At 35.2% G+C, this 22,112-nt stretch overlaps 1 protein-coding gene across 2 annotated transcripts in view; it reads right to left on the reverse strand.

Annotated features, from left to right (window-relative positions):
• Positions 1–22,112, reverse strand: part of SLC39A10 (solute carrier family 39 member 10) — a 48,590-nt gene that overhangs the window by 10,489 nt on the left and 15,989 nt on the right. For both annotated transcript variants that reach the window (XM_028508678.2, XM_028508679.2), the window contains 6 exons: positions 20,976–21,183; positions 13,621–13,790; positions 11,124–11,312; positions 7,023–7,143; positions 5,444–5,812; positions 4,223–4,303 (listed from right to left, as the gene is read on the reverse strand). In XM_028508678.2, the coding sequence (XP_028364479.1) occupies positions 4,223–4,303; positions 5,444–5,812; positions 7,023–7,143; positions 11,124–11,312; positions 13,621–13,790; positions 20,976–21,183 (1,138 nt within the window). The remainder of the gene's footprint in view (positions 1–4,222; positions 4,304–5,443; positions 5,813–7,022; positions 7,144–11,123; positions 11,313–13,620; positions 13,791–20,975; positions 21,184–22,112) is intronic.

The raw sequence follows: 22,112 nt of genomic DNA on the forward strand, positions 1-22,112 counted from the left end.
GATTCATGTGTCTATTATTTCATTGATATAACTTGTTTTGGTTACCGTGGCTTTATAACAAATCTTAAAAATTAGCTTTGCTGTCCTTTTTCAAAATCCTTCTGATTATTGGAATCCCTTGGTCTTTCCATGTAAAATTTTGAAAAAGCACACTTATCTCCAAAAAGCCTGCTGAGATTTTGAATGGGAATAATACATTGAATCTATAGAAAGAATCGGTATCATAAAAATATTGAGTTTGCCCTGGCTGGTGTTGCTCAGTGGACTGAGCACCAGCCTGAGAACCAAAAGTTCACTGGTTAGATTTCCAGTCAGGGTGCATGCCTGGGTTGCAGGCCAAGTCCCCAGTTTGGGAGCATGTGAGAGGCAATCACACATTGATGTTTCTTTCTCTCTCTCTCTAAAAGTAAATAAAATCTTTAAAAAATAATAGAGTCTTCTGGTCCATAAACCTAGTTTATCTGTTCATTTAAGTCTCTTTTGATTTCTTTTGTTGGTGATTTATATTTTGCAGCATATAGATTCTATGTATATTTTGTTAAGTTTAACCAAAGCAGCTCATGTTTTTTTCATTAACTATAAATAGTACTTTTTTTAAAATTTCAATTTCCAATTGTTCATTTCAGGTATACAGCAAAAGATAATTTTTATATAATATCAAGATGAATTATTTTGTTTATCTTTATTCTTAAAGATATCTGCATAGTTTTCTCCCTTTTTCTCCACCGCTGTTTTCTAAATAAAAACCTGTAAAATATTTGAAAAATAAATCAAAAAGGAATACCCACATTTGAGACTTATAGTGAATAAATAAGTTTATCCATCTTTTGATAATTGTTCTTTCTTTTCTGTTGACAAAAATAACATTATAAAAAGTGACTTGTACCTTAACATAACTAACATCTGCTAACAATAAATACTGAGGTTTTTAAAACAAGTATCTATTTTAAAGTCCTTTTATTTTTTCCCTAAATAATGTATGTATATAACATCAGTATAAATCTATACAGTAAATGTTCAATTTTCCCTGGACAATTTAGCACATTATGGAAACATTATTTTGAAAAAAAAAAAGAAAAAAAAAAGAAAAATTATTTTGAATTTCTATTTAACCTGTAACACACAATGAGAGGAAGAAAAAATTATAGCTTCCCTGAGCTCAGTCTATGGCTACATTTATTTACCAAAATACTATTTCCTAAAAGCTGAAACATACTACTCAATGTCAAGAAAAGAGTTTGGATTATCTACCTTCCTAGGTTATTCCCAGCCTCATTTCCCCTTTATGTATTCTGATATAGGCTTTCTTATAAATTATTTTTCAAATATTTCTATAGCTCCTATTGAAAGGGCTGAGAAAAGTGGAAAGGATAAAACAGTAATACTGTAACTTATTTAAATTTAGCTACACAAGTTTTGCAAAAACAAAAGAGTAGCAATAATTCAGGCAATTTCATTCATTACCATACCCCAGAGCAAACCTGAAATGAAATATATAGATTTTCTATTTCATCAAATGATTTCAACTTCTGCACACCTCTTAGAGCGATTCTCCAGAACTGTATATTATCCTAAGGTTTAAAAGTACACGTTTTTCATATCACATCCCTGAATACAAACAAACCCCTACCCGGCACATCATTAGAGAAACAGAAATCTGCTCAGAAGAGGAAGGCTCAAACTTGGACTTACTAAGGGTCAGTCTCCAGTGGACTGCAATGTAATTTAAATACATGTTTTTCTCTTAGGATATGACTTTAGTACAGAAATCTCAGAATAGCTTTGAGAATTCATAATCAGAAGTTTATCTAGTGCAAAACAGGTTTCAGATCAAATGAATTATCCTGGAATGTGACGTTATTGTGCTCGCTGTATTGCCAACATCTTAACCTATCAAGTCAGGAAATGTGGCAAATGGACTTCTCCCATCTACCTGCTGTGCCTCTAATCTCAGTATTAAGGGACTGTCTCTCCCTTTGCTTTAAGTTCTGAGGAAGAAGCTTCTATGCCTCTCTCTATATTCTGTTCCTCTCCAAGTTAAGAACAAATAATTGAATCAGAGTAGAGATACTCATCTGGCCCTATGTTAAAAAAGTGCCCGTTCCTGGGTCTGGAAGGCAAAATCTAGGCTCTGCCCCATCTGTTTGTTTACACTTCCTTTAGTGATGACCACTGGACCACTTCTGACCTTTCTGATGGAGACAAGAGCCGAAGCCTTTCTGCTACCTCAGAAGGAGGGAGGTGGGTAGTTTCGCATGCTCTTTCTTTCCTAGGAGCCTAGGCAACTAGAATATGGGACAGTATATGTCAATTTAGCTCTAAGCATTGGAGGAAAATATACATTTTCATAAGGTCTCACTCCTTTCCTTCTGACAAAGTTCATACACACACACACACACACACACACACACACAATGGATTGATGTTCCCTCTCACAGCAATAGTAACACCTCAACCTCTGGTGTGCAGGGTAAAAAAAGGTAGAGACTGTGGTCTGAATGGCTCATTCAGAGGTCCCAGTCAAAGCAGAGCTCTATATAATCCAGCTTTTGCTAGAGCTCTGTGCTCTCTGGAGCTTACCTAGCTATTTAGATATGCACGGCATTTGTTTTACATGTGGCTGTCATTCCTCATGTGTCACTCCTAAAATGAGAAACTACAGACAGAAAATTCTGTGCCCATGTGGATCCTTGGGGCAAGGCAATTCAATAACCCAGTGACTCATGCAGCAGCCTGACACCCTCCACTGGGGGCAGTGGGTGGGTAGGAAAGGCAGCTGGAGGCTTCCTGGCATAAACACAACCAAATGGTGTTTCATAGCCAGATCAACTTAAGAAAAATGTTAACACTAGAATGAGCAAAGGAAAAAATTCCATGGATACTCAAAAGATTAAGTCAATTATTTTCTTTCAAAATAACATCATCTTGCCTGGCTGGTGTGGTTCAGTGGATTGAACACGGGCTGCGAACCAAGACATCACAGGTTTGATTCCCAGTCAGGGCACATGCCTGAGTTGCAGGCCATCGCCCCCAGCAACCACACACCGATGTTTCTCTCTCTCTCTTTCTCCCTCCCTTCCCTCTCTAAAAATAAATAAATAAAAATCTTAAAAAAAATAACATCATCTCCACATCTCAGATATTGTCAGTATGGATGCATATCCACATCTTTTATTTGTTTTTCAATTTATAGAAAGAAACCAAAACATTTTAAAAGAAAGTAAAAAATCATTGGTAGATCAATAAATAGCAACTAAAACAACAAAGAAACATCATTTTACACATATTAAATTGGCAAAAACTAAAAAGTTAACATCAAGTGTTAACGGATACAGAAACAGCCAGATACTGCTGGTGAGAGATCACACGAGTGTGGCCATTTGGTCAGTGTTATGGGACCACTCAGGTGTGCATACACGGGACCCATCGATTCTGCTCCTGGTTATGTACCCAAAAGATGTTCTTACAAGGATCTATGAGTAGTAAGTCTATGGATGCTCGACACACCATCATCTGTGGTAGCAGGAAATTAGAGGCCATGTTGTGTGTCTAATCCTGGGTGCTAAACATGAAAAATGTGGCAAATGGAACACCTTTGAATCCTGGGCAGAAGCTACATCTTAAAGCAACTGACAGTAACCTGGATGTAATTTAAAAACAATGATCAGGCCCTGGCTGGCATAGCTCAGTGGATTGAGCTCGGGCTGCAAACCAGGCATCGCAGGTTCAATTCCCAGTCAGGGCACATGCCTAGGTTGCAGGCCATGACCCCCAGCAACCACACATTGATCCCTCTCTCTCTCTCTCCCCCTCTCTCTCCCTCTCCCTCCCTCCCTCCCTCCCTCCCTCTCCCTCTCTCCCTCTCTCTCTCCCTCTCTCTCCCCCTCTCTCTCCCTCTCTATCTCTCTCTCTCCCCCCCACTTCCCTCTCTAAAAATAAATAAAAATCTTAAAAAAATACCTTAAAAACAGTGATTAGTAACATAAGGAAAGAAAAAGAATGGGATATAACATAATATTGTTTATATAAATTAAAAATATATAATATAAAACAATACACAGATTTGGGAGCATATCACAAAATTATACAACAAGAGAATAATGACACTATACTTGCCATCAGCCACTTCTTACATTTTAACACCTCTAAAATTTTGATGTATTTATAATTGAAAAAGTGTTAGATTTTATGAAATGTGGTAAAATTTTAAAGATTCTATTACCCAACTCATGCGGCAGTTCGTGACAGAAGACGGCTATGGAAGTACTGATCCCTCCTGTCAGTCCGGCACTGAAAGCTGCCCCTGAGGAGGGAGAGGAGAAGGAAGAAGTGGCGTTTACTGGTCTTTTTTGCCCCCCATTTCTTTAATGACAGGTGCAGTTTCTTTTGCCTATCTGATAGTTTCATAATATGAGTGACTCACATATCTTACCAACTATAGATTTTGGACATGTAGTGGGGTTCAATAGGTGTTTACAACCAGAAAAAGAGCCATCAGAGACAGAAATAGTCTGTTTTAAATTAAAATATCTATTTATGTAGCTTTTTAACTAATAGCTTAAAAATAGTAGTGGTTTCCAGTATTTCAACCTCTGAGTGGTAGATGGATGCTCAATGTTAACTCATACAAGTCCATTTATAGAGAGTAAAATGGCTAGCATCTTTATCCAAACTCATCTGGGTCTAGAGCACAAATGGCACAAAGAATTGTTTGTCTCATGGTCTTGAAGACTAAGATTAGAGGCATAGTGCATTTAATTCTGCCAGCAAAATTCTTTATTCTTCAACACTGACAGTCACTGTAGATCCAAAAATAGGGTCTCTCCTTTCTGGGGAAAAAGAAAGAAAGAAAGAAACAAACAAAAGAACCCTAAAGCCTACTTCTGAGTAACAGAAGTTATTTAACAGAGTCTAGATCTCAAGGAAAATTATGTATTAATCACTTACTGTCCTCATAAATTCACAATATCAGTTTATATTAGCAAGATGCTAATGTATTCGAATCTGTTACAATGGATTTTTTTTAACATTATAATTTTTTTCACCTTTTTGGATGTAAGAAATCATTAAACCTAAAACTGAAACTAATTTGTTCTCATCAGGGATGTAAATGTATCTGAAAATATAATGTTAAGGTAGCTTTTTCAACATGGTAACAATGAATTGAATGAAGTTATTAAATAAGTATAATATATTATAGACATTTGTTTACATGTTCAAAGAAAACCCCACTGAAATTATTCCTTTATATCCCCAACTAAACTTACCAAAAACATGAACCCAGTCTTTAGAAAAACTAAATGACGGGAGTAATATATAATAGTATATTTATAGTTAAGCTCCATATTTTAATCTTATATATTATAGTACATAAGATTAGTACTGAAATAGAAGACAGTCTTGAAGAACAACAAATTAGAACCCAAGTTTCCAGCGAACTTACCAATCGCTAACCCATCACTGAAGTTGTGGATGCCATCCCCCATGATTACCATCCAGGCTATGTTGGCTATTCCTGTTTCTTTCAGGTCTGACCCAGAATGACAGGGACCGTGTGAATGATGAGAATGTTTGTGGTGCCACTGATGCCCGTGTTTCCTCAGCGCAGTTTTACTCTCATCGTGGTGGTTATGTGTAGCAGCATGGAGATCATGTTCATCAACAGTGTGGAATCCATCACTGTGAGAATGGTCCATGATTTTCTCCTCTTCTACAGAAAGATAATTTTTGGGAGGGGATTCTTGTTGGCCTTCTATATCTGTCAGTTCAGTTTCATTAAGTCGATCTTCCGAAACAACCGAGTCATCAGTTCCTGTATTTGTAATAGCAAAGGATATGCTTTATCAAGAAGTAAATGAACACATATTTGCTAATTTAAACCCAGGGGGAATAGCACTGTAATGAACATTTCTTAAGTGAATGTCTTTTAAAAATCATTAATAAAATAAGTATATAAAAACAAAATTAATGCACATGAGCACACACACGCAAAACAAGCTGGGGTTTTGAGGGTCCAAAAGATGAATCCAATAACAGAGGGAACTCAAAGCATAGCAGGCCGAGTGAGGAAAGGATTTGGAAAGGTGGGAGATACTGGTGAATTACAGGAGTACATCAAAGGAGTGAAAAGTTACTATTGCATTTACTAGTAACAAAATGAACCCCTAGCTTTTCAGAGAAAGGACAATCCTTAAAGTTTACTCACTATAACCTCTTACCATGTAAGAAAACAAAGACAAAATTTAAATAACTTGCATCTTTCAATGACCCACCTATTTGACAATACTACTCAGATCATTACTAGAATGAAGTTCAGACACTAGTAACAACATTTAAGTTTTTTTCCTTAAAGTTGCTTCTTAGCTAGTTTTCAAAAGTTATTATGTGACAAAGATCTTAATACTTCCCCAACTGTATTTTGGGGCAGAGGCTACAGTTCAGGTCTGGGCTGCCTCTTTTCTGCAGAAAAATCACTGATACACTCAGGGAAAACACAAGTTCAAACACAAAGGGAAACCATTAGGTAAAAACTTTGTTTCCTTAAATATCGTAAGCTACCTCACTACATCTTCCAGGCACCTGAACAGGTGGACAGATGAACAGAGATTCTAAGTACAGAGACCATTCCCCTGTAAGAGCAAAGGCTGATTCTCCTTGGTGCATATGAAACCAATCATGTGGAGGGCACAAAGATCTTGCACTGCCAAGAAATAAAATTTACACTGATCTACCACTTATAAAGCCTTTTTTGTTTGTTTCATTCTTTCTTTCTCTGTAAAGTACAATATGTTTTTTGCCCTCTAATATAATTAATTGGTCCCACATTCCAGTATAAATTAGGCTGAAATGAACAAAAAAACTAGCAAAATCACAACTAAGACACACTCACATTTCTGAAAACTAGAGTTAGAAACTAAAATTAGGGAAGATACAAAGAGAAAAAATTTCAAACACAAAGGTTAGAAGCAATATTTCAATTTTTATGTTTTAAAAGTTTCTCTTTAGTCAGAATTGTTGTCTACCAGCAAGAGGCTTGAGCTGCAGCCAGTCAGCATCTGGTGTGTTATTTAACTTATGGTCTGAGAGCTTCCTTCCAATAGTCGATTCTTCCGTGTTCTGCTTCATAAACCATTTCTGTTTCCCCTGGGAAAAAAATCTGGTATTAGAATCAAATCTGCAGCCACAATTAGCAAAAATATTCACCCATTAATACCTGTAGAAATAACTGGTAACAATTTCATACACAAATTATTTAGTAAAGAAATTATTTTAAAAAGAAGTATTTTTACTAAATACATAAATTATTTAGTAAAGAAGTGAGAAAAAATTTAGTAGTTAATCAAGGGGTGTAACCAGATGAAAAATCTAACTATATTTGTAACTTGTTTTTATTTATTTATTTATTTATTTAGTGAATACTCAACTAAAAGGTTCAAGTTCATCTAATTCAAAGTTAAGAATAGGATATAGCCCTGACTGGTGTGATTCAGTGGGCTGGATGCCATCCTGGGAACCAAAAGGTCACCAGTTCGATTCCAAGTCAGGACACATGCCTGGGTTGCAGGCCAGGTCCCCAGCTGGGGGAGTGCAGGAGGCAACAGATCCATGTCTCTCTCTCACATCGATGTCTCCCACTCTCTCCCCCTTACTTCTCTTTCTCTAAAAATAAATAAATAAAATCTTTAACAAAAGAGTAGGATACAGAGTACAGTACTATTATATACAACTCAAATGAAATGTGTGAAATATATGTAATCTCTCTTATCTAATAGTGTGTGGGAATAGGGAGTTCCAAAAACTAATGCTTATTCCTTTGAATTTTATCCTGTGATCAATGCAATCTAAAATTTCCCTACTTGTGACATTACTGAACAGTCAAACTTGAGTTAAAATACCAAGTTTTCAGTTAATGTCTATGAGTCTTTGTTAAATTTATTAAACATAAGAATACTCATTTGTAAAATGAAAATGATTACAAGGATTAAATGAAGTGATGTAGGAAAGTGACCTATAAGTAACTGATCCTAAGCTTTGCAATAAAGACAAGTTTTGTTTCTGATCTAATCTGTTCTCAATTATTAATAAATTCTAATTTTGTATTTCATTAAGTATGAATTTTCCTATCTTATCTTGTAATAATCTGCTTTCTTCTTTTATCAATGTAACTACCACTAACAACTCTTCCAGCTTGAAGTTCTAATCTATGTTAACTTAAGAGAATAAATAACCAAGTATATTAGAATAGTGTGAAAATAAAAGGCAGTATTCTTTGGGAGATGCTTCCTGACTGGCAAAGCATTTTTTTGTAGTTGGTTTTGCTTACAGGCTGTAAGCAATGTTTCAGATGTTTAAGCTTTCTAGCTGCTGCATAAGCTAGCCTGTTATGGCTACTTGTGTGTTAAGAGTCTTCAGAGACAGCCACCGTCAATTTCTTCTCTCCCTGTCTGAACATTCTTCTCCACCCACAAGAACATAAAGTCTATCCCTTGCCCTTGAATTTTGGCTGGCCTTTTGATTTGCCTTCACCCACCGAATGCGACAGAAGAGATGCTGTGCCAGATCTGGGACTACTCTGAAACAGGCCTGGCACCTTTTGCTTTTGCTCACAGAAGTTAGTTACTCTGCCATGCAGAAGCTCAGTATAGACTCTGATGAGAGGCCATGTGGAAGAGTACCAAGAAGTAGGCATCAGACATAGAGTGAAGCATTTTCGGACCTTCAGCCCTGCCCTGCCCTGCCCTGGCTGGCCGAGTTTGCATGTAGTAGAGAGTGACTCTAGCTGATACCAAGTGAAGCCAAAAAAAAACAACTGCCCAGCTGAATCCTGCTTAAATTCCTGACAGAATTAAGAGAAATAATAAATTATTGTTATAAGCCATTAAGTTTTTGGTTGTTCTGCCTCATAGCAATAGATAGCAGAAACTGGGGAATAGAAAATGTTCAACAGAAAATAATATGGAGACATCCTAAAGAGAAAAGAAACATCAATCACAGTTAATGAAGAAAAAGGAGGAAGAAGGAGCTGACGAGAGGGCAATGGAAAGTGAAGAAAACGCAAATGCCAGCTGGGATTCTGTTTAATTGCTTTGGCCCTGATGGTCCACTTTCCTAAAAACTTGCCGAATCATTGCCCTGAAAGCCTCAGTCTTGCTGAAACTAGTCACTGTCTGGTATATTCAACTGACACTCTGAAAGCGTCCTTCTGATAGCAAAGGATCAAATGTCTGTTCTATTCAAATATCACTAATCTCCCTTCTTCAAGAAAAATGCCTATACTTTATCATTTTAGATTACTTGTCCTAGTTATCATAAAGGAGATGTGCTGATTTATCTGCCTAGATTCCTTTCTTTGATATAATCAAAGAATTGCTTATTATTAGATTTATAATACCCTTCCTGTCAAAGGTATTCCCTTTAGTTTTTTATTTCCCACAATTTCAAATGTACAAAAAAAGTGCTGCACTATTTTGGGGACTCTGTTTGCCTACATTAGTTTAGTTTACAAAAATAAATGTGTTTAATTCTGCTGGTAAATGTAGGTTCAAAATGAGATCAAAATTATAAAAAAAAGAAAATTTTTTGCACATATCTGCAAATTATGCAGCCCCTAATAATTTATACATATTAAATACTTAATATCTGCTGCTTCAGTGTTGGTATACACGACTGAAAAAAAGTAGAGCTTCATAGGAATTTCAATATACTTTGCAACACGCAACTGTGTTTTAAATTAGGTACTCACAAAGATGGACTCTGAATTCTTGTATTTAATACATCTAATCAGATACCAAGTCTTCTCACTGATTCTCTCATTTTTACAGTTTGCTTGATCACCCCCTCTTCCCCACTCCCTGCGCCACACACCTTTGTTCAGGCCCACTTCACTTTTTCTAAACGACTTGGCAGGATCTTCTTCGCTGACGCACTTCCTTCAGCCACTCCATCTTGTCATCCCTCCCCCGCCCCCCGCCGCATTCTGTTCTTCACCCACACACATGACCTCCCACACAAGCCTTCAAAAACCAAATACCAGGAAACCTCTTTCACTTTTCTATAAAGTGGTCCTTCCCAGTTCCTTCCACCACTCCTCAGATAATTCTTCCCTGGGCACACCATCTCTATCACTCCTCCCGGAGACAATTAAATATGATGGTGTCCTGACAAAAATATGGCACTTAAAATTAAATACACTACTTGGATTGTAATATAAAAATAAGACGTAGGATATATTTCCCATAGATTTAGATAGCGACTGGAAGTCATAAGGAATGAATCATAGTTTCACAGCTAGTGTGTGTGACTGCACAAGGACTAGAACCACTTCCCCTGTATTCCAGTTCAGAGCTCTATTATAAATGATTTATTTTGCCTCACAGAGATATATACAAAACACATACATACACAAAAATATATGTATATAAAAACAGTATAAAAACAGTATCATAAGTGTGGATACTATATATTATGATCACGATTACCCAATGTTCTAGAGGAAAAAGATGTTTTTTCTTTTTTGAATATTTGTAGTTGACTAACAAAATACAAGAATCTTTTAACCCTTTTTTGTGGAAATGCTCCTAAAAATGTTCTCTAGATTTACTTACTTAAAAAGCATATACTGAAGATAATCTGCATTAGTATCACAAGCATGTTAGTGGAATATATTCAAGAATCTAAATTCTCATTACCTCTAGTATTTCTACCATTGACAAGGCTTTTCTGATAAAGAAATGCTGTCTGAAAACATTTTCATCATAATACATGACAATAAAAGCCACTTGTCTTGAAAATATTATCCAAGAAGACTGAAGAAACTTGCTTCTATTTATATATTTTTGCATTTTATAAGCATAAATTGACATATAGCTTTTTCCATTCTACTTAAATCAATTAGGTAAGATGTGATGCAAATGCTCTGACTGAGACTGCTATCTCTTGATTATAAATGCCAAAATAAATGTAAAAAAAAAGGCCAAGATCAAAGCCACTTATTCCTGAAGATAATCTATTAGAAGATAAAGATTTAATACACAACAATATCACAATTAAGCATATGGCCAGAAAATAATAGTCTTTGAGTTTTACACCCCAGAAAACGAAATAAACAATTCAAAAGTACTTACTTTTTGCTGTTTGTAGTGCTTAAACATTCTAAGGCAGTGTTCAATGATAAATAACAAGTAAATGCCTCCTAGAGCGACAAGTCCTTTCAACACAGCATCATACTCTTCCAAAAACTTCTTGGATTCGTGTCCATGAGAATGGCCGTGTCCATGTGCATGCTGATGACTGTGATCATGTCCACCCTGAGACTATCATTAAAAATAAAAAAAAACTTCTAAACAAGTAATTCAAATGCTATTTTAAATTCTGAGATTATAATCTCCTAGATGATACAGAAAAAAATACTTTTTAATTTTGGAAGTGGTCCTTAAATATTATCTCACTTAAAAATAAGTACTCTTCCACTTAATTTTGCTATATTCAGTGGCCTGGAAAGTACTATTGTACAGTTCCTGGTCACTCTAAAACAGAGACCCCAAACTCAAAAGCCTATGGGATGAAGGAACACGTCACAGTGGGAGAACCGAGTCAGCAGTAGACAATAGGAGTGATGGGTCCTTTGTAAATTTAAGTGAACAAGATCCAGATAAATGCCTAATATTTAGTAAAACTAAAACAAATTCTCCAGCAGCTGATCACTTATGACTCCCTGTAATCTAACTTGTTCTTAAACTGATTATATAAATGTGTATCCTGAAATACATGCTTCATTTTCTATATTTTAAAACTTTAGCAAAAATAAATGTGTATGTGGAAATAAAGTTATTTTTAATTGTGAAATGTACAAGTTTCATAATATTAACCTTAGAGAACTTTAAATATTAGAATTATTCTTAAGTATTGTCCTTGCTTATAACACTTGTAGTCTTTCCCCATTTGCTCGTGGTCAACAGAGGAGGTCTCTGAATTTCTCAAAGGAAGTATAAGCCCATCCAAAATGGTATTAACTTTATTCAATTAACATTTCTTGAGAAAAATGTAAGTTAAACAGCATTAAACTTTGTTTTTCAACTTCAACTGTTCTTATCAGGACCAGTTTTGAAACAGACTGTTGCTATTTCTCCTGATGGCTGGTAGAAAGGCAAGCGAAGGGGTGGAAATAAAGGGGAAAACAAGTAAATAACATACACTATAATGACTGAACTTAAAAAATTATATTCAATTTTAAGAGTAATTAATTTTTTGAAGGCATGCCATACATTGTTCTAGATGCTAGATCTGGAACTCTCAACCAAGAGTGTAGAGGGAAAGAAGTAGTATATACAACGAACAAATACAATTTTGTGTCCTAAATACCTCAGGAGGGCCCTGGCTGGTGTGGCTCAGTGGACTAAGTGCCAGCCTGTGAACCAAAGGGTCAGCAGATCGATTTCCAGACAGGACACATGCCTGGGTTGTGGGCCAGGTCCCCAGTAGGGGGCACGTGAGAGGCAATCACACATTGATGTTTCTCTCCCTCTCTTTCTCCCTCCCTTCCCCTCTGTCTATAAATAAATAAATAAATAAATAAATAAGATCTTAAAAAAATACCTCAGGAGGGAGGCAGTGAGAATATAAAAATAATTCAAACCTGTGTTTTCACATTTGAAATAAAAGTCCTAATATTTTCATCATGTGATGTAAAAACAATTAACACTAGATCAAATATTCTCAACCGGCAACAGATAGACTGTAAAAGGCATAATCAAGGCACCAGAAGTTTGGGCTTATGACATCATTAGAAGTGTACCCAAATATTAGAAAACAAGTGACGGCCAGGGGAAAAGGCAAATGGCCCAGTTTTTAAAGAGCTAAATGCCTACAATAGCTGAATTGGTCTATCAATTCCTGCTCCAATAAAGATGCCTGTGGCACACTGGCTGTACAAGTACGTACAATCATTATAAGATCCCTTATATGCCCTGGCTGGTGTGGCTCAGTGGACTGAGCAACAGCCTGCAAACCAAAGGGTCACTGGTTTGATTTCCAGTCAGGGCACCTGCCTGGGCTGAAGGCCAGGTCCCCAGTAAGGGGCGCACAAGAGGCAACCACACACTGATGTTTCTCTCCCTCTCATTCTCCCACCCTCCCTGTTCTACAAATAAATAAATAAAATCTTTAAGAAATACAAAGATCCCTTATACATTTCTTCTAAAGGCTTTCTTAATATTCTTACAGATAAAAAATCACTCATTGATTTTTTTAATTATTTATTTTCAGAAGTGCCAATAGAGCAAGATTTTTCTTCTGTTTTTAAGTTAGCTTTACTGAGGCATAACTGGACTATAAAATTGTAGGATATTTAAAGTGTACCCTGTGGTGATTTGATATGTATACATTATTTCAGGTGAACATAAAACTGACATTACCAGTTTTTGTTATTTTGAAACCTAATGATTCAGTTTATTTCAAAAGTACTGCTATTAGAATTGTTCAAATGGGAACAAATACTTTATCCTATATTAAGCAAACAAAATAGCATGAATACTAGATTGTGCTGCAGCTTGCTAATGAAAGACACTTTTAGCTTAAATATTTTTATTTTTAATTTTTTTAATGTTTGAACAAAATTCTTACATGGGGCAATAGGTGAAGAAGGGCGTCTCCACTCATTGTTCCCACAGCTAGAGCGACGAGGAATGTGAGGAGGAATTTGAAGCATCCTTGGTTAATGATGGGCACCAGGATCACACCTAGCAAGGACAACAGGCTAATGACGGTGATAGAAATGATGCCGCAAATCCATGCTGTAGGAAAGAAATTAGCATCGACATTAGTATGACAAAATAAACCAACAAAGTTCCCAAGAAAACTAAACATAAGATAAATGAGTCATAGACAATAGATTCTCTTACCCAGACTATGCTTTTTAAGAAATTTTATATTTTGGCACTGCCGTGTTTAAAAACAAAACAAAACAAAACAAAAGCCCATAAAGCTAATTTGAATATTTAAAAAAGGAATGAAGAAACTCAGAACAAATTATAAACAGTATCTTCAGTGGCCCACCTTACCAAAAACATGGGCTTAAAATGACTTAAAACTGTGATTCACTCAATATCTACACTGTAAATTAAATTTTACTAATCCTAAAGGCACAGCTACAGCAATAAAGCTTTAAAGAATATAATTATAAACCTCTCCTGTGAGCTTTAAAGGAAGCCAAATATCTAAAGTACTATAATTTTTATAAATCTTCCTAATACAAAGTTTAAGAAACTCCATTTCTGCCCCAGATGAAAATATATTCACATGGCATACAAAAGGGCCTTATTACTGGTAGCTTTACTGTATGTCACTTCTCATTTTTACATCCTATTCAGTGGTGTAAAAGGATGATTTTACATATGCTCTAAAGGATAATTCAGCTGTTTTCCTCAACATCGTCTCTCCTCCACAGCCAGTTCCAAACTCTTTTCTCCAACTTAGCTTTCTGTACAATTTACTACTTTATGGAAAAAAAACTTACATTTTACAATTAGTAATATTTATATTTAAGCTTAAATAAAAGCTATCATAATTTCCTAGGTGTTGAAAAAAGCAATTTGGGTAATAAAATTCTTCTGATTTTTAATCAAATGATTGTGCTTTTTCAATCATAATTTATTTGGTATAAAGCAAAACCAAAACAAATAAAAATAATGAAGGCATTTTTATAAAACTTACACCAAACTAACAATATACAAACTATTACTATAACTAGCAAATGTTTTTTTTATTTGTACCCAAGATACCAAATGCAATAAAAAAAAAACCCTCTGAATAGATGTCTGAAACAAGCTTCACTTATTCTGCAAATTGGGTCGCTTAAAATGTTAAAGGTCTTCAAGCTTAGTTATTCACCAACTCCCTTTCTCATTATCTAGAGAGAAAATGCATTCTTTTAAAAAGAAGAACTCATCTGTGGAAACTTTCTAATTAACTTGGTTCAAAGCATGTGCAAGATGGCAGTTTTCTATACTGTTTCAGCATTTTAATTGGCAGAAAATGCTTAGCGACCTGCTCACAAACCCCCTTGGTAATTAAGCTAGGGTCAACTCTATGACTAAATGAGCCAATCTTGTGAAACAAACGATTTCTACCATACACAGTACATAATGTATTTGGTTTACAGCACTCTTTGAACAGTTAATGAGGTAGTAGCTGTGTCACTACGGGAGATTTACACAGAACAAGTTAACCTTTCTTAATGGTGCAGCAGTCATTAAAAAAAAATTTTAGCAGGGCTTTCTAACTATTAACTAACATCTATCAGGACATAATTCAGTCTTCATTTCTGACAATGCTACTAACTACCTGCAAACAACTAATCAATATTTACTATTAGTAATATATTTGTCTTTAAGCTTTTCAGATTGAGTTATAATTTGCAATATTACTATAGTCAAGCATCTGTCAACAGCTTATAAAATAGATGATGTCAATATTACAACACAGAAACTCTTAAGTCATATTCTACAGTTGATGTGAAAGCAAAGATGTAGAATTTTTCGAGGCCTTAAAGATAGAAAAGGCTATTAATCTTAACTCTTGATGTGATAATTTCATCAGTCCTCATTTTTGTCTGTATGGAACAAATGAATTTTATTTTTAAGTAATCTCAGGCCTAGCTTCCCTTTCTCTCCTGTCACAAGGAGAATTTAGAAGCACATGTAATGACTGTAACTCTCGAAATATTTACTCATCTACAAAGATCAGTAAATAGGAAGTCAGCAAGGGGAACATATTTTATCTATCCAAAAATCAGCATTCAAATCTGGGGTGTGGACTCACTTTCTCTCGCTTTACTGATCATACTAGACTGAACCTAGCCTGTCTACCTAAAAGACTATTCTTGTCTTCTTCCTTACTAATCTAGAATTACAGCAATAATTACATACCAATATCTACCTCTATACCACTTTCTTGTGTCTGCATTATGCTTAGTGGTGTTTTAACAGATAACTAAAGACAACTAACTCCCTGTCACATACTAGCACAGAACCTTTTTAGCAGGAAGTAGTCCAGCATAGCATAGGTTAAGAACATAGAGGTTACATTTAAAGGTTTTTTTCATTTTTAAAAATATTTTACTGAATTTATTGGGGTTATATTGGTGAATAAAATTATATGGGTTTCAAGTGTACAATTCTGCAATACATTATGTGTGTTTACCACCCAAAGTCTAGTCTCCTTCCATCACCATTTATTCCACCCCCTATACCCTCTTCTTTCTGCCTCCAACCCCCTTTCCCTCTGGTAATCACCATACTGAGGTCTATCATTTATGAGAGTTTTTTTTAGCTTAATCCCTTCACCTATTTTCACCCAGCCCCCTAACCCCATCCCTCCCCTATGACAGCTGTCAGTCATTTCTCAGAATCTATGAGTCTATTTTGTTTATTTTGTTCATTAGATTCCATATATAAGTGAAATCACATGGTATTTCTTTTTCTCTGATTGGCTTATTTCACTTAGCACACTCTCCAGGCCCATTCATACTGTCAAAAAAAAGGTAAGATGTCCTTTTTTACAGCTGGGTAGTGCTCTATTGTGTAAATGTACCGCCGCTTTTGTATCCACTCATCTACTGATGGGTACTTGGGCTGAGTCAAAATCTTGGCTATTGTAAATAGGACTGCAATGATCACAGGGGTGGCATGTATTCTTTCAAATCAGTGTTTTGGGTTTTCTTCAGATATATTACCAGAAGTGGAATTGCTGGGTCATAATGCAGTTCCAGCTTTATTTATTTATTTATTTTTTTGAGGAAACTCTGTACTGTTTTCCACAGTGGCTCCACCAGTCTGCATTCCTACTAATAGTGCACGAGGGTTCCCTTTTCTGCACATCCTCACCAGCACTTGTTGTTTCTTATATATTGATGATGGCCATCCTGACAGATGTGAGATGATATCTCGTTGAGTTTTTAATTTGCAGTTTCCCGATGATTAGTGATGCTGAGTGTCTTTTCGTATCTCTATTGGCCATCTGTATGCCCTCTTTGGAGAAATGGCTATTCAGGTCCTTTGCCCATTTTTTTTTCTGAATACCTTTTAAAAAACTTAATTTTTTTCTTTATTCTTATTGTTGACACTATTGCAGATGTCCCCATTTCTGCCCCCCTTCACTTGCCTCCACTCAGACCCCACTGTCCCCTTCCCTCTGGCCATCAATTGGATTAATTGATTTTTGGTGTTGAGTCAAGTTCTTAATAAGTTTTTGGGTATTAACTCTTATTCAATGGACTGTTTTTCCATTTTGTTGATGGTTTCCTTTGCTGCACAAACATTTTTTAGTCTGATGTAGTCCCCTTTGTTTTTCCTTTGTTTCCCTTGCCCAAAAAGATATACCAGAAAAAAATGCTGCCATGAGAAATGCCTGAGATTTTACTGCCTATGTTTTATGTTTTCTTCCATGATTACTATGGTTTGGAATCTTACAGTTAAGTCTTTTTTTCCTTTATTTTTATTGCTTACACTATTACAGATATCTCCATCCCCACCCACCTGCCCACATCCCTTGCCCCCTCTTCCCTCTGGCCATTCTGGCCATCTACATTTAAGTCTTTAATCAATTTTGAGTTTACTCTTGTATCTGTGTACAGACATGGTCTACTTTCATTTTTCTGCATGTACCTGCACGAATTTCCCAACACCATTTATTGAACAGACTGTCCTTACCCTATTATATGTTCTTATTGTCTCCTGCATATATTAATTGACCATAAAGGTATGGGTTTATTTCTGGCTTCTTTATTCTGTTCCACTGATCTATTGATCTGTTGGTCTGTTTTTATGCCAGTACCATGCTTTTCTGATTACTATGGCCTTGTAGTATATAGTTTGATATCAGGTAGCACGATGCCTCCAACTTTGTTCTTCTTTCTCAAGACTGCTGAGGCTATTTGGAGTCTTTCATGGTTCCACATAAATTTTTAGAATATTTGTTATAGTTCTATGAATATTTGATTGGTATTTTGATAGGAATTGCTTTAAATCTATGGACTGCTTGGTAGTATGGACATTTTAATGATGTTAAGTCTCCCTATGCATGAACTTGGTGTGTGCTTCCACTTATTTGTACCTTCTTCAGTTTCTTTCTTCAGTGTCTTAAAATTTTCTGAGTAAAGGTATTTTACCTTGTTGGTCACATTTATTCCTAGGTGCCTTATTTATTTATTTGTTGTTGAACTGTAAACAGGATTGTTTTCTTAGTTTCTCTTTCTGATGGTTCCTAGGCTTCTATACAGACAATACTCTAGTTCCTATTAGGCTCTGCTCCCTGGCAGCTATGTGACATTATGGAAGTTACTTAACTTCTCAGAGCCTCCTTTCCTCAGCAAATAGAAGTTAATAAAAGTGCCTATCTCATGGGTTTAACAATTAAATGAAGCATATTAAACACTTGTAGAAGTGTTTAGAACAGCACAGGGTAAGGTTCCAATAAATATAGGCTACCATGATTAATTCATCAAGTCTCAAGTTACTTTTCTATTGCAAAGAAATTAATCAAGAATAGGCAGCACCTAAAAGACTTACTTTGTTATATACATTGAGAGCATTTTGTTTGTACTCTTTCAAGCTTTAAGGAATATCTCTATCCCAAGTAAACCTCACATACTGAAATATAGTATTTTTAAACCTTATTACTACACTAAAGAAAACATTTTAATTGTCCTTTCAATTTTATCTCAGAATTCTGTTTTTAATTCCTATTTATACATATCAATTTAATAATTTTAATGACTATGCAATAGCACCACTATATCTTGGGCATTTCAACAAACACTGTGTTCATCATGATTTTGCACATGATGAAGTTCATGGAAATCCCACTCACAGAATATTATCTACCCAAGTTCATCAGGCTGACTGACATTCATAAGATGATTTTCAAAGACTCGTTTTCAACAAGTGTCTTTCCTGGGTTATAACTGAACCCTTATAGGCTAATCTTACGCAATTAATTCATTTAATCAATATATGAGTGCTTACTTTTTGTGCAAAGTATCCTTTATCTTTGGGACTACAGATGCTGAGATAAAAGAGTCAGTTCCTTTAAGCAAGTGAAGTCACCAAAAACAGATAGTTGATACAATTATATTAAGATCCCCCAAGCTCTGTACAATGATGAAAATATCCACAGGGTGTCAAGAAAGGATCAGTAAATTATCTCAGAGAGGCTAATCCTTGAGCTGAAATTTTGAGGAATCACAGTAGTCAGTCAGGTGGAGAGGTTTAGAATATGAAAAGGCTGCGAAGAATGAGGAAGAAACAGCATAACCTATTATCAGAAGTTTGCTATGGCTAGAGCAAACAAGAAATAAATGAATGATGGGGGATAAGAATGGAAGATAGGTGGGCAGGATTTATATTCTAGAAATCCTGTCTGGCCGAATAAAGGACTCTGTACTTTGAATGATATAGCACAATGCAGTTTCCTAAAATATCTGAGGAAAATATAACACATGGTATCAAATTCATATTATTGCTTATAATATATAAAAGATAAGTAAAAATATTAGAGATCAAATGAAAAAATATACTGTGAAGATATATGGCAACAATCACCAAGGTGATACCAGAACTAACTAAATTGGGAAGACAATGGCATAGTGATGAACTCCCTAGAGGATTTATCAGACAACATTAGGGTTTGTGGGCTCTATCATTGGTTAGGTCAGGATTTTGGTTAAGTTTCTAAACTTTTCTCTACCCCAGCTTCCTTACCTTTAAGAATCATTTAATAGCTCCCTCACATAATAATTTAATAGATTACTGTTAAAATTTAATGAAAAGAAAAAAGCACGTACAACACTTAGCACATGGATAACAAGTTAGTTCAGCTTGCTAAGCTTAAATCCAAGCATTATCACTTACTGGTCTGAGACTTTGGCAAAGTAATTAGGATAACATTCTCCACCTCATAGGACTGTTTTGAGAAGTCAATGAACTGAGTTTAGAAAAGTGCCTGCTACTCATAGTTGCTAATATATAAAATAAAAATAGTATGTTAGCTATCATATACAAAGAACTCATCAGAGAATCTCATTTGCAATTTAGAAAGACAAATCTAGCTTAAGTGCTAAAGATGTTAAAGTACAAGGGGTCAAGAACATAGACAGGAAAGATTATAAAGTTATTTCAACAATTCAATAAAAAAAAAAACAAGAAAAACCTGAACTCAAATTATGACACAGTGAGTTAGGAGATATTTAAGAGAAGACTCAATTGGACTTGACAACTGATTATACAAGGAAAAAAGGAAACAAATACTTGAGAGAAAAAAGTCAAAGATTTTCAGACTATCAAAAGCATGGATTTTAATGGCCTGGGATTCAATAAGAGATACAAATTATGTGTGGAGTAAAGTTTGGAAATACTAAGTGTGAGGTACCTGTGAACATCAAAGTGGAACTATTTGGTCACTAGATAGGAAAAAAAGGCCTAGGAAAGTTTTAATAGTTTTGGTTTTACCTTAGTTGAGCTTTCTAGAAATGCCCATGATGAAGTTCATATGCCAAATACTGACATTTCTGAGACATTCCTAGGGTTTCACCACACTGGCTTCCCTTTATACTTCCTTAAAAACTTAATAATCTTAGCTTTTCACCAGAGCCTCTCGAACCCTGCTAAATATTGGGCAATTAGAACACCAAATAACTTTAATTAGGGGCCCTGTTACTTACATTTGCCCATCAAGAAAGATCCATTTGTCACAAACCTGTATATCCTTTTAAATCTAATTCTCTAACAAAGCATTCATCCATAAATACCAGAAGAGGTAAGTAAATTGTACTGTGTCTTCTCCTAATCTTTTCTAAACACATATATTAAAACATATTGAAAGACACTAAAAGGAAGGCAATAAACTGGAATTATTTTCTAATTCAACTACATAAAAAATAGTATAGAAATAATTTTGAGGACAAAAATTTAAATCTTTCTTACCTGATGCCCCTATATTTGCCTTATCTTCAGGAACTGTATTTTTATCCTTATTTAAATCTTCAACTAAAAGTCTGTCAAAATGCTCAATACAAAGTCTGCTGTCAATCTGATACAACAATGCAGGGCAAAGATATGTAAACAGATCAGCTGAGATCGGCGAGGTGGCACTGTGACCATAGTGTTTCAACAACTGAGTGACATTCAAGCACTGCAAGGAAATTGATAAAACAAATTAAGTAAAAAAGTATTGTAAGAGGGTTACGCAGAAAAAGTACTGTACAAAGAAAATATTCTATTAGCATTTGGAAAAATTTGTAATACATAGATATCTATTAGAAGTAAAGATTTTGTATAGAAATTTATGATGGGGATCCATTCAACTTGTTACCCAAGACTTTTTATGGACTTGTACCATTTTCCCACTCTAACACATGAAAGATAATGATCTTTTGCCATCGATAAGAGAGATTCACAACTATATTCCCAAGAGTCTTATAGCGTGAGGAACAAAATCACTTCTCTAGTCAAAGCATATTTATCACTCAAGATTCAGCCTTGTAAAACAATGTTAAAGAAACTTAAAGTGCTTTAATAACTTTATATTATACTCTAATATAGGCTCTTTCACTGCCTAAGGCACCCCAAAAGAATATTATATTGGGGAATTCTAACCCAATGCTAAAACTGGAAGATGGAAAAAAAAGGCAGCTTCATCCACTGGTTCTTTGTAAGTGCAAAACAAAACAAAGCAGGAAACAGAGTAATCCAATTTGAGTCCATCATATAGCAAACAAATACTTTAAATTATGGCAAAAAGATGGTACTGCCTCTTTTTCATACATATCCACTGAGGTAGCATGCTTGTTTATTGACTTGCTATCTCATTATATGATTTTACCTATGTACAAAAAACAAAGTCAGAACATACATACAAAGAAACAAACAAAAACAACTCTTCTCAGGTTTTAACATAAGGTACTAGTACCTTATCCAATGTGTACAATATTTCCATAAACCCTGAGAAAATTCCCAATATGTATCAGGTCTGATGATTCAAATACCACAAATTTGATACAAAGAAAAAACATTAATGATATTGTCCAGTTATTATCAACAAAAGATTCTAGAATATCATCC

This window comes from Phyllostomus discolor, chromosome 4 (assembly GCF_004126475.2).
Source record: "Phyllostomus discolor isolate MPI-MPIP mPhyDis1 chromosome 4, mPhyDis1.pri.v3, whole genome shotgun sequence".
In the NCBI taxonomy this organism is placed as follows: domain Eukaryota; kingdom Metazoa; phylum Chordata; class Mammalia; order Chiroptera; family Phyllostomidae; genus Phyllostomus; species Phyllostomus discolor.